The 13,903-nt window shown below is 36.3% G+C and overlaps 1 protein-coding gene across 4 annotated transcripts in view; it reads left to right on the top strand.

Annotated features, from left to right (window-relative positions):
* Positions 1–13,903, top strand: part of LOC139954555 (A disintegrin and metalloproteinase with thrombospondin motifs 9-like) — a 190,804-nt gene that overhangs the window by 82,743 nt on the left and 94,158 nt on the right. For all 4 annotated transcript variants that reach the window (XM_071954404.1, XM_071954405.1, XM_071954407.1 and 1 more), the window contains exons 9-10: positions 9,882–9,922; positions 11,364–11,469. In XM_071954404.1, coding sequence (XP_071810505.1) covers positions 9,882–9,922; positions 11,364–11,469 — 147 coding nt within the window. The remainder of the gene's footprint in view (positions 1–9,881; positions 9,923–11,363; positions 11,470–13,903) is intronic.

A 13,903-nucleotide genomic window follows, 5' to 3' on the forward strand; every position in this document is an offset into this window, starting at 1 on the left:
GCTTGAAATACAGTCAGATGAGAGGCAGAATTTGTAGTGGGTTGAAATATTTGTGGCGCTTCATACCAAAACAAGGCACTTCCTTCCCAACGTCAAAACTTCAATCAGATGAGTAGAAGAGCTTTCAAATAACACCTAAATTAAACCCATTGTTATTCGATTAAAACAACGGAACGGTTAAAAAAACCAAAGGTATACTTTATCTTTAATGGGAAGCGATCATTCTAAATACTTCCTGCTCCCAGTAAGGATGTAGAATCCTATAAGGGGTCGCAATTGAAATGTAATTACTTCCGTTTGACTGCCAAATGACCTACTCTCAAGATCCAGACCAGAAAAAAAAAAAATTGTCCCATGGAATTTGTCCCTGAGTAATTTTACATCTGGGTTTGATGTGAGCTTTTGAACTTCAGCCATTTGGAGAGCTAGACTGGGGTACTTATTTGTGGATTTCTTAAGCTTTTTTGATTAGCAGTGATCCAGGGAGGTTTCATTATGTCAGGCATGTATCTTTTCAGCTGATGGGATGATTTCCTCGTTCTTGGTTCAGGCCTGGAATTTCATCTTGGAGAGGGTAAGGCCATTTTCGTTTTGAAAAGGGCACTTCCATTGGAGAATCTTAACATCTATGGGGAAGTTTGAAATTTGCAACAAGGCCACAACTAGGTCAACGGAGGCCATGGCTTCTGTTGCCGCAGGTAATTCCAGGCTTGGTCGTTTCTGAAAATTGTAAGACGCAATCCAAAGTCTGCTTGGAAATTTCCTCTTTTTTATATTTTTGACAACAAGCCTGGAATTATGTGGAGGTCATGGCCTCTGTTGCCCTGGTCTTGGCCTTGGGCTTGGTGTCCCTTTACGATTTTCCAATGGAAGTGCCCTTTGCTAAATGAAAATGGCCTCTCAAGGATGAAATTGCAGGCCTGTTCCGTTCAAACCTTGTATGACATTGCTACATGTCTGAAGTGTACTGCATCCTCCAATTGTTTCCAAATTGAGGCAGGCTTGGTACTAATAGGGCAAAGCATTTTTCCCTTAGTAGAGGGTCTCTATGAGGCAAATCTAAATGATGTTTCCCCTGTTGCCTCCGTAGATTTATGCAAGGTTATTTGCTGATTCTTTTTGTTGCAATATTGAAGCAACTTCCTCCAACTCATTCAATACAACCCTCTCGAGGACTTAGGCTTCCCATTTAAACTTCCCTTTGTTGTCCCTATCATACAATGGTTTTGTTGTTCAATTTTTCCTGTAATATCAAATGCAAAAACCTGCAGCTGGATACAAATCCTGTAGACTCTCTCACATCCATGTTTCCTCCTCTGTTACCCCATCACTTCACCAGATGTTAACCATATTTCATTTGGCTATGGCTGACTGCAACTGCATTCTAGTATTGCAACAGCAGTAGACCAGGCGTGGCACATACTCACTCTTTCTCTCTCTCTCACTCTGTGGTGCTACACACAGCTGGCTCTGGTCTGTTGAAAGACACATCTTTTGCACAGATGATTGAATTGCAGTCACGTACAAGATGATGATTCTGGGATCAATATTGATTTACGCGGTCGATAAATTAACTTTCTAAAACCTCCTTCATGCACTGGAGTCTATCAATGAAATGCATACCTGTACCTCAGTATGTTCATACTTTGGCATGTGAAACACGAACGCGCGCTTGCACTATGCATCCAGGCATTTTGAAAGGGCTAAGGCACCAAGGCATTTTCTCCTTGGTAAAGGGCACCCTATGATGAAAAAAGTTGTAAATTTCTACTGGAGCATTCAATGGCACCAAGGCAATATGGTGGGGGCATGGAGGCAGTCACCTTCGTTGCCTCCGTGAAGTATAGGCCTGTGCATATTTTTTGTTTAACTGTAAAATTAATTTATTCCTAAACCCCGTATTGGCGCACTTGGACAAATTGGTCACAATGCACCCAGAACAGCAATTTACCTAATGCACACACTTGTTGGGTCTTTGGCGCAGCAGTACAGTTGGGAAGGTTCATTGATTAGAGAGAGAGCTGCTTATAATCATAATGCCCCATATTTGTAAATCTTGAAAGACCTGAATTGCGTTACAGTGTATGCTGTCAAACTTTGAGGCTTGTGATTTAGGCCAGAGATTGGCCTCGAGCCTTGGTCAAATCCGGTCCATAATCACTTTTCACCTACATTCATTTCATAGGGAGATTTGCAGTCAAATGCTACGTACATTTTATACTAGATAAAGCATGATTGCTGCTGCATCATGCAGATGCCTGAAAGTACAGGTGCCATAAATCACACTGGACCAATCAAAACACTTGTTTAGAAGGTTACGTCACTGCACGTTTATCTAATGAAATCATTGTATCCAATGAAATCACTGGTTCTGTAAAACCAATACCTTTTGGATAACGACAGGGGACCAGTTTAAACAGTGTACATTAACTGATCATGCAGCAAAAATGCTCTACGAGCAAGGTTTTGCACATAGACTAGCACCAGCCTTGAACGCATTCGCCTGTAGGAGGCTTTAGGCCTGAAGAGACCCTGGAATTCCAGGGCTATCTACCCCATTCTCATATAACCACTCATGAGAAAGTCTCCAATAATTGCTGGTGAGGATTTAACAAGTGGTGTGTTTCTGTAACAAGTTCTATGTTTATGTTTCAGTGGTCCATGTTTGATTTTGAGTGAGTCATAATTTCACCCCGTGGTATATGGATCAAACACTCTGGTATGAGGAGCCTCAAATTACGTCAATTTATCGAAGATGTTAACCTTCGACCCCCAGGGGGTACCCTAACCTTCACTGACACTAAAGATAATCATTGAATCATATTGCATGTGTGTTATAGTCCTCTGTAGAGGTTTTACATTGTTCGGCGTGTTAGAAGTTTGAGACATATCGGGAAAACTGGTTATGGGTGATAAGGAGATGTTACGGCTGGTTGAAGGATGGAGCCCTTTCTCTATGGTTGAAGGGACCAGAAAAGGGGGGGGGGGGTCTATCAAGTCTGCCAAGATCATCCATAATAAAGCAAGTCTTTCAGGTTGGAAGTATTAGCAATTTTACAGATGTCCCCTAGTTGCACCTTTTCTTGCATTTTACAAGGATAGTAGTTTAGGGGTGATGGAAGGGATTTGGGGTGGGGTTGCAGTACCTTAAAAATTATGATAAGATCTGCCAACTTGCAACTTGTCAGCTGATTAGAGAACTACCTCTGCTTTTGTTTTTGTGAGTTAGAAACTGTTTAAAGTTCTGTGTGCTTAATCATAATCAAGGTACAGGACTACACACAAGAAGACAGATGGAATCTTGAAATTAAGATTCCCCTAGAAAAGAGAGACACCATGAAATAAGGAGAAACACCATAAATTGGATGCTCAGGATCTTCAGTGTTGCGGGTTCCAAAACTCTCTGAACATAACTCCCGACAATGAAATAATTCCTTTAATTTCTAACCCACTCTGATCACATAGCGGTAGATTAGGCACTGCAGGGAAGCATGTCTTCATAAAAATAGAAATTAATGTCCTGGAAAAAGGTCAATATTGGCTGGCTGGGCTCGCAACAGGAGGGGGGGGGGGGGAGCCCAAGGGTAAGTAACTGACCTAAACGTGTTACCATCTCCCTGGAAACAGAATGACCTATTTAGTCTTCATGAGTTCACTGAGTTCTGTGATATTGGAAGAGTGGATTAAATGGATTAAATAGTATCTGCTGTAAGCTAATCCCTTAAATGTTAATTTTGTTTTGTTTTGTTAGATATTCCTCCAACCCTAGATACCACCTACCTGAATTCATGTTCTTTCGTCCAAATTCACAAATCTGAAGAACAACGATTCCATGCATCTATTGAGGTTAAAAGATTTGCTATAGGCACTGAAGTAGTCTTGTTTACCAAAAATGGGTTACTGTCCCAAATATGCGTCAATGAATGTGACTTGTTTCCAGTGTATATTTTCTTTACCTAGTTTGTTTTACATTAGCTAGTTTGCTTAAAAGCTGGTTTGCTTTGGTAGCTAACAGTTAGTTTGCTTTTAGCTGGTTTTCTTACCTAGTTAGCTTAGCCAGTGTGCTTACTTTGATTTGCTTTATAGCTAGTTTTTTTTGGCAAGTTTGTCTTTGACCATTGCAGTTAGCAGCTCCAAGAAATTCGGCCCTTAGACCTGACACCCATCCCCCAACTGTTTTGGAGCATTGGAGGCACCAACAGTCCATAATTACCACATCCAAATCACCTATGAGGTGTTTCTATTTTATGAAGCTCAGCCCAGCCGATACCTGAAAGTCTGCTACATTTTTAAGGACCAGTCATCCTTGATGCAAGGTTTAAAAATGGACTAATTGAACCTTGAAGAAATGGGATAGATCTAAAAGGTTATAACTACAAAGGGTGCCAAGGCAGTTTGTATCGGGGTTCTGTATCTGAAGGCCTAGGTGCCAATATTTATGTCTTTTGCAAACAATCAGATCATCCAAAGGAATTCAGTCCAACTCAAAGAGATCTTTTGTTCTGGAACTTTAACTTAACTCATGATGAAATTTACCATTTCTTTTTATCAACGTACAGTCTGACAATGATTTTTTTTATATATATTTCTTTTACTTTGCCCTGGAGGTCTTGATAACCTACTTGTTTGAGTTCATTCACATCCAAGCCTGGTACCTCCAGGGACTACTTGGGAGTCAACTGGTGATTTAGAATGCTGGGGTTGGGTGTTTGACTTGTCCGTTTGTTCCCCTGAACTTCGGGTTTTATGGAGTGGAAAAGTGGTGCAATCGGAGGGAAGTTAGGCTGAACAAAGTTGGCAAAGCGGAATTCAGAAATGCCATGTTGGTGACACAGTCCACTGTGTAGTGTCAATACAAAAAAGCTACTGCTGAATTTACACCAATTCTGTAAGATTTCTGTAGGAAAAAAGGAATCAAGAGTGATCAGGCCTGGGATTTCCATCTTTGAGAGGGCAAGGCCATTTTCGTAATGCAAAGGGCACTTCTTTTGGAAACTTGCAAATTCTACCTTTGGTTTCTGAGAAATCATCAAAAGTGTGTCAATTTCACCCACAAACCACTAAGATTCATCTTCAGATTAGTTTTCAGTGATGTAATTTCAAAGTAAACTAGCTTTAGAAATGTTAGTTTTGTACCGGCCCACGCAGTGAAAGATATCATGTTCGGTTCTTCACAGTTGCGTTGTCATCTGGAGAAACATGACTTGGCAAACAAAACTTAAAGTTTTAAAAACTTTAGATTTTTAGTGAGCAAGTAAAAACTGAAGGTTAGTTGTGAAGTTTTGCTCTAATTTCGTACATTGACGTGGTTGTACATACTAGGTTCATGTAATACAACATTAAGAGCTGTATAAGTACAAACTCTCTAGTTCACCCAGAAACAATAGTAGCAAATGATACTTTTTAAGTTTTTAGTGAGCAAATACTATTTGTACAATCTCGAAGATTTTTAAAAACTCAAGATAAGTTTTGGAGTTTTGCCCTAATTTCCCGCATTGACATGGTTGGTCATCAATGTACTAGGTTCATGAATAAGTACAGACTCTTTAGTTCCCTAGAGTCCATTGACAAGGTGAGAGGTAAATGTTATGTTGTGGGTTGGTCCTCTGCTCAAGGTGTAGAACTATGTGTGAGGTGTGAGTAAATGGGTGATAATAGATCCCTGGTAAGCGCTGCTTATTACCTTATATCAGACATCTGAAAGCACACAAATTTGTGCAACAAGAATTTTTTCACCAAGTGAGAACACTGGGGAGTTGTGTGACAAATCACCCCCAATATGGGGTTCAAGACAGAAATGAAACTTAACATTTGTTATCTGTCCTGTCTATAGACAAAGTGCTATATAAGAACCGAGTATTGTGGTGAGAAGTTTATCACTGACTTTTTAAACTGACTTTTTAATATTTTTTATTATATATTTATATATACATATACTTACTCTACTGAGTCTGAGCACTCATTGAGCAGTCATGAGTGTCTTTTGAGATATCTGAATTGACATGAAACTACAAGTACCTTGTCCATCAATCAGATGTTGCATAAGCTGTGGCACTCACATGGGCATATCACTTTTTTCCCCTTTCTCCTAAAGGAGTCAACAGTAGGTGGTGGGTATATTTGGAAGGCACCTCTAGGCACCAACCCCTATGAGGTACCCCTTAGAGGTCACACCATAGACCCTCTCATGACCCTCTTATACTGGATCAAGTTTCAAAATTAAGCATTTCTCTTGGAACGCTTTTTATGACAGTCAGAGTTCAAACTTTTCCCCCCTATTTTTTATATTCAAGTCTATTTCGGGTGTTGATACAGTGTCTGTGAGAAGTGTAAATACTGTCTGGGTACCTTGACATTAACTTCAAAGTGTCAGTGTGCTTGTTTGCCAAACTTTTTGTGCTTCAACTTTTCACACAACAGAACCTTGGGCATTTCTCAAACCTCGGCTTGGGCTCCGGCTCCATGCGTAGTCTGACGTTCGAATTACCACTGCGTGCACAATACACACTGCTCCAAAAAGTACAGACCTGATGGCCAAGCTGTGTGTTCAATGCGTTCGCAGCGCGCGGAGCACAAGCCGGAGATGGAGCCCAAGCTGTGGTTTGAGAAAGGCCCCTATTCTCAAGGAAAGGAAATGCGTTTTCATTTCTGCTCACCACTATATAGATATTTTGCAAGCAATTCCCCAAAACAAGCTCATTGTAACCTGCCATTAAAGAGTTCAACCATTGAATTGCCTCCAAAATATGTTTGATATCAATATACTGTGATTTATGGCTGGATTCTGGTCTTGATTGTCCAGCTTGTTTATTTACAGTGGAAGGTCTCATTCACAGTTACTTATCGTTACTTATGGGCTCCAACTTGTAATTGGCATAATGTTTGCCATGGGAAACGGTACCATTCATTCGGTCAATTTTGTTCAATTTTATGTGTGCTGTACCGATCTGAAGAAGAATGCTATAATTGGGCTTAGCATTTTGCGCTCCCAAATGTCTTATAAATTTCCATTCAGCATTGAATGATAAGTGTTTGGGCATACAGTAACTTTTGTTGGTCCCCCTAGAAGGACAATAAATTGTTAACCGTAAAGAAATTAAAATGGGTATTAATTTTGGGTTATGGGTTGAGAGGAATGTTGACAGGGTTTGAAGGTCAGTTTAACAGCCCAACAATAAGCGTCCTATGCTAGTTCTCTTGCATGAATTGTTGTTGATTATGTGGTGTACCAGTGCAGGGCACAATTTAATAAGCCCTTATGAAGCACACACATTTGCTAAGGTAAGGACAGATAAAGCTTGCTTAGCAGGAACAGGTTACCAAGCTTGCTTAGCAGGAACAGGTTACCAGTCAAACTTCTTTAAATTTAACGCCGTTGCAACTGGCACACCACTCAATGTTGCTCAGGAAATCTGCTAGGAAGTCTGTTCTTCTTCACAGATTTATGAATAACATTGACCGTCCATCATAATTCTGTTCTATAGCTTTCTAGACAGAGGGCCTATTCTGTTGATTCTTGTTATCAAAAATTACATCTGTTTTATCGCTGTGGTACCTGTTGCTAAAAACAAAGCATTCAAACTGCCTCTAGCTACCGGGCAATCTCGGTCTGATTGGTAAGACACTGCTCTAGAATTACAGAGGTTGTGGGTGAGAATCCCACCCGAGTAATATGCCTGTGATTTTTTGCACAGGACTCCGGAAAATATCAAGTAGGCCTATACAGTGCTTGCATACATCGGTGTAAGGGTAAAACCAAAATAAATATTATATAAAAAACAAAACAAAAATAAGAGGTGTTCCGGGCTGTTGGCCCGAACACCTAATTACATAGTTCAACATTTCCAGTGACAGAACAGCCAACAGTATATCCGGTGAAGTTTTGATAAACCATTATAGAAAGAACATACCTGTTGCTGTGTTTACTTTGTTGTAATAACCTTGCTTGTTAATTCAATATAACTAGACATAGTTGAGTATTGTGAAGAATCCATTCCTTCCTTACCACCGACTGAGTTATGTTTATCTAAAAACCTTCACCTCATGGGGTGGTTCACTACTGTTATTAGCACAAATTTATGTTTTCCTTTCCAATAAAAATATATTTGAGAGACTTAAAGACACTGGACACTATTGGTAATTGTCAAAGACCAGTCTTCTCACTTGGTGTATCTCATCAATGCTTAAAATAACAAACCTGTGAAAATTTTAGCTCAATTGGTCGTCGAAGTTGCGAGATAATAATGAAAGAAAAAACACCCTTGTCAGACGAAGTTGTGTGCTTTCAGATGCTTGAATTCGAGACCTCAAAATCTAATTCTGAGGTCTTGAAATCAAATTCGTGGAAAATTACTTCCGCCTGAAAACTACGTTGCTATAGAGGGAGCTGTTTCTCACAATGTTTTAAACTATCAACAAGTCTCCATTAGTCGTTAAAAATTAAGTTTTTAATGAATAGAATAAGTATTGTCTTCTTGTTGCTGACTCACAATTTCTTTATTAGAAATTGGCTTGTGTCAGCTTGGTGTTTATATCCCCTTGTGGGAGTTTGCAGAGTTCCATTGATAGGGAGATCATTTTAACAAACAAACTAAACAGCTTACAGCTTACGCTAGCACAACATGTATGTATCATATCGTTGATGGGTATAGCTTCTGCAGTTCTATAGAAATGTGACATGGTTGAGAAGGGTTTATATTGACAGTAAATATCCCGGTGGTCTAGTTGGTAAGACACTGCTCAAGAATTGCTAAGGTCAGGGTTCGAATACCACCTGAGTAATATGCCTGGGATGGATTTACATAGGATACCCTATGAAGAAATTGTAAATGTTTCCTTGAGCAATTCAAGAGCACCAAGACAACGACCAGGGTGCATGGAGGCAATCCCCTTTGTTGCCTTTGTGAAGTATCGGGCCTAACACCGAGTGTACACTGCTTAACATCGATGTGAGGATAAAATTTATAATGTTTGACATCATTGACTTATTAGAAACTTAAAAACCAAGATCAATCACAAAATCGGGGAAGTGTATCCAGGTACAGCAGGTCCACTGGTAGTCCCTTCTAGACATGTCTACATTCTGTCTATCACTGTTGAAAGCTTCCAGAGTGGCCTCCAGGTTGTTGAGACACTACATGCAAAGTTCATCAATTACCTTCCAATTATAACAAACCACAATGTCAAAACAATAGCCCCTGGTGATATGACCAGTTGATCCTACTCATAATAAACTTGTTCTGTACCAGTCTGGGCCCAATTTCAAAGAGCTGCTTAAGCACATCAAAATTGCTGTGCTTACCGGAATAAGGTTACCAGCCAAACTGCTACGTCATGTATACAGTTTGTGACTGGTCTCCTAGCCATTTCTGCTTAGCATAAAGTTGTTTAAGCAATATTTTTTTATGAATTTGGACCTTGGTCTACCCTGAGAATGACCCTTTTTGCGTTGAGTAGGGGTTGGCTGTTAAAGCCATTGGACCCTTTCGGTTCAGAAAAAAAAAATTAAAGTTCACAGATTTACAAATAACTTACAGGGTTTACAGAAGGCAGTGGTGAAAGACTTCTCTTGAAATATTATTCCATGAAATGCTTTACTTTTTGAGAAAACAGCAAAACAATATAAATTCTCGTCAACGAGAATTACGGATTTATTTTAAACACATGTCATGACACGGCGAAACGCGCAGAAACAATGATGGGTTTGTTCGTTGTTTTCTCCCGACTCCGATGACCGATTGAGCCTAAATTTTCACAGGTTTGTTATTTGATATAGAAGGTGTGGTACACAAAGCGTGGGCCTTGGACAACACTGTTTACCGAAAGGGTCCAATGGCTTTAAGCATAAATAAAGCTTTTCTTTCTATTTTTCTTTCTTTCAGGGAAGACATCTGTCGATCTGTTTCTGACTGTGACACTCTGGGTAAGTTGGAGAATAATTTAATAAAAAAATTATGCGTTTAAGCTCCTTCATTAAATGAAAAAACTTGTGAGCGAGATTATTTTGTTCTAAGCCATTTTCATTCAATTGTGCCACTGGACCCATTTTCCGAGGAAACCAGCTTTCCTCTAAAAACCTCACAATCTAAATGCCTGTTTCCCTGGGTGCCAATTAGGGGAACCCTGCCAGACTAGAATAGTTTACCACCATGTTTTCTTTAATTACCCTACAACAAACTCAAGCAGTGATGTCAACACTGGATAACTGTGTGTATGGCCACAATCAAATCCCAGACCTGTCAAAACCACCCTGAACCGGTTCTGTCTTGTCTCAACTGGATTTTGACAAACTGGTTTAGTCTTTTATCAACAGTGTTCTTTTCTTTTGCACTCCAAGCTGGTTTTCTATTATGAGCGGTCTTGGTACATTGGTTACATTTTGTGGTTTGGACCTGGTTTGATGTATGGTTTTGTAGGGGTTTGAGGCTTGTTAGCTAGCAGTGGAAGCCAGCTTCTGCGCCTGTTGGGAATGAGCAGGTCAATCTCCTACAAGTCGTTGAAATCTCCCCACTGTGCAGTTTTTTTTATTTACAAGACAGAAAAGATCCATCAAAAAAACATTTCAAAAAAACATCTTCCCACGGGTTTGCTCAAAAAGACCGTTGTCGGTTGAGTAAGTGTTTATTTTTAGGGGAAGGGTCATTGAGCTAGCGGCTCGCTTTCATCTGCCCCAACTTGGGAAATGACTAGGTCAAAGGTCGGTGTATCAGTTACTGGGGTCATCTGCTAAATCATGTTTGTTCCCGTTTGAAAGCCCAGCGTAACCCTTTTGTCTTCTACTATAAATATACTTAGCCAACTGATAGCATCTTGAGTCTGTCTTATATTGACCTCTATTGAAGACCTAAAATAACACCCAAGTTCAGCATGGATATTTTTAGTAGACATACTGAGTTTGCTTTATTGTTGGCTTAGATTGGGAGATGTGGTTTTTTGCTTGAATACTTTTCAAGGTACCTTGGTGAAAATATATGGTGACCATGAATGTTTTTTAATTGGTTGGTTTTGTGGGGCAGACTTAATGTAGACTGTGAGTTAAATTCTCCTCGTTGGTAGAATGTTCCTGTGTCCTGAGTTTGTTTTTCCCACCACAAGCTGGTACACAAAGAAGATAAAAAAGTTGTCCATTTTGTAACATGTCAGTTGAAAAATTTATTTGTAATTTTAATGAACCTGCATTGTCCAGCTAAAGCTGATATTAATTTTGAGTTTAAAATGCATAAAGTCAAAATTTAAAACCAATACATGCTTTCAAACACAATCAAATTATTTCAAAATGGCAAAATGTTTGGAAAATGAGATATTTGAGTTTCTTTCTTAAATATTTAGGCCCTTTAACTGAATGTTTTGTTTGATTATTTTAGGTTTGGCTGAGCTCGGCACAATGTGTGATCCGGCCCATAGCTGCTCTATAGTGCAAGACAATGGACTAAGTGCTGCATTTACAATGGCCCATGAGCTTGGCCACGTGTAAGTATTTTCTTATAAAAATATTATCACATTGTGACCTTGATGAATCAGTATCCCTCTCCACCTCCATCCCTCCCTCTAGCTGGCTTTGCCTCCCTCTTACGGCTTTGCCTCCCTCTAGTTGGTCCCCTTCACCTTCTCATACCTCCCCCACTTCCCCTGCCTCTACCTATAATAACCGTATTTATTTAGAACGCATTTTGTCCAGAGGATACCTGGTCCCCTTCTTTCCTCTAGCTGGTCCCCTCTCAATCTACCTGGTACTCTTTTACCCCTCGAATCGGTCCCCCTGCATCTCCCTGGTTCCCGTCCCTCTCTTAAGAACCTACAGAAGTGTAGGTTCCAAAACTATTCATTGTTTTGTGATTGCCGTAACAAATCAAAGTAAATTGTCTTGCTTTTAGATTTGTACACAGAATTTTTTTAGAGAGCTGTTACCATTTTATAGACCACCTTGAATATGGTAAGGCACTAAAAGTTACCACCCCTGTTGTGGTTCTGACTTTCTCTAGTGTGCACGGAACTTTGTGGGTGCCTTGCTTTTATACGAAGTCATCAGCTCAAACAGCGCCCTTACTTTGGTAAACAGCAGCCCCTCGTCTCTGGAACTCTTTACCACCACCCATTAGGTCATGCACCAGCATATCAACATTTAAGAAACAGTTAAAAACTCATCTGATGGGAGTTGCTTTTAACTAATTAATTTTCTTCGGTTTTGTTTTTTCATTAATAATAATGACTTTCTTTTCGCCCTATAAATGTACATTATTATTATTATGATTATTATTATTATTATTATGATTATTATTATTATTATTATTATTATTATTATTATTATTATTATTATTATTATTATTATTATTATTATTATTATTATTATTATTATTATTATTATTATTATTATTATTATTATTATTATTATTATTATTATTATTATTATTATTATTATTATTATTATTATTATTATTATTATTATTATTATTATTATTATTATTATTATTATTATTATTATTATTATTATTATTATTATTATTATTATTATTATTATTATTATTATTATTATTATTATTATTATTATTATTATTATTATTATTATTATTATTATTATTATTATTATTATTATTATTATTATTATTATTATTATTATTATTATTATTATTATTATTATTATTATTATTATTATTATTATTATTATTATTATTATTATTATTATTATTATTATTATTATTATTATTATTATTATTATTATTATTATTATTATTATTATTATTATTATTATTATTATTATTATTATTATTATTATTATTATTATTATTATTATTATTATTATTATTATTATTATTATTATTATTATTATTATTATTATTATTATTATTATTATTATTATTATTATTATTATTATTATTATTATTATTATTATTATTATTATTATTATTATTATTATTATTATTATTATTATTATTATTATTATTATTATTATTATTATTATTATTATTATTATTATTATTATTATTATTATTATTATTATTATTATTATTATTATTATTATTATTATTATTATTATTATTATTATTATTATTATTATTATTATTATTATTATTATTATTATTATTATTATTATTATTATTATTATTATTATTATTATTATTATTATTATTATTATTATTATTATTATTATTATTATTATTATTATTATTATTATTATTATTATTATTATTATTATTATTATTATTATTATTATTATTATTATTATTATTATTATTATTATTATTATTATTATTATTATTATTATTATTATTATTATTATTATTATTATTATTATTATTATTATTATTATTATTATTATTATTATTATTATTATTATTATTATTATTATTATTATTATTATTATTATTATTATTATTATTATTATTATTATTATTATTATTATTATTATTATTATTATTATTATTATTATTATTATTATTATTATTATTATTATTAAACAGAAGACCTATCATTGGCTGAGAGTTGTGTATGGTGTGTACACACTTACATGTTTCCATTGTTTGACCTCAGTGATGGAGTCCAAGTATGCAAGTTGCCTATATGCGATTGTTTATAATCCTGTTAAATCTGACGTGCAGTGGATTGCTCTCATTAAAGGCCTCACCGTAAACACACGGTACGCATGCTTTAGTATGGAATGAGGCATTTGGGGAAGGCTGCATGCTCGTCTAGCTAGCGATCAAGTTTGATTGCTAGCAGTTAGCGCTTCAACAGTTAACACTTGCGCAATGGGTGTTTGCGAAAAAAATCTATGGCCTTAGCAGTTTAGGCAGTTGCTTCAAGCTTGAACAGCTAAAGTACACTTTAAGATTAACAGAATTATTAGCAAAGAACCTGCAAGTCTTTTGATATACCTTGAGATACATCTCATGGTCTGACAAGAAAC

The sequence above is a fragment of the Asterias amurensis genome, chromosome 2 (genome assembly GCF_032118995.1).
Source record: "Asterias amurensis chromosome 2, ASM3211899v1".
Taxonomy (NCBI): Eukaryota; Metazoa; Echinodermata; class Asteroidea; order Forcipulatida; family Asteriidae; genus Asterias; species Asterias amurensis.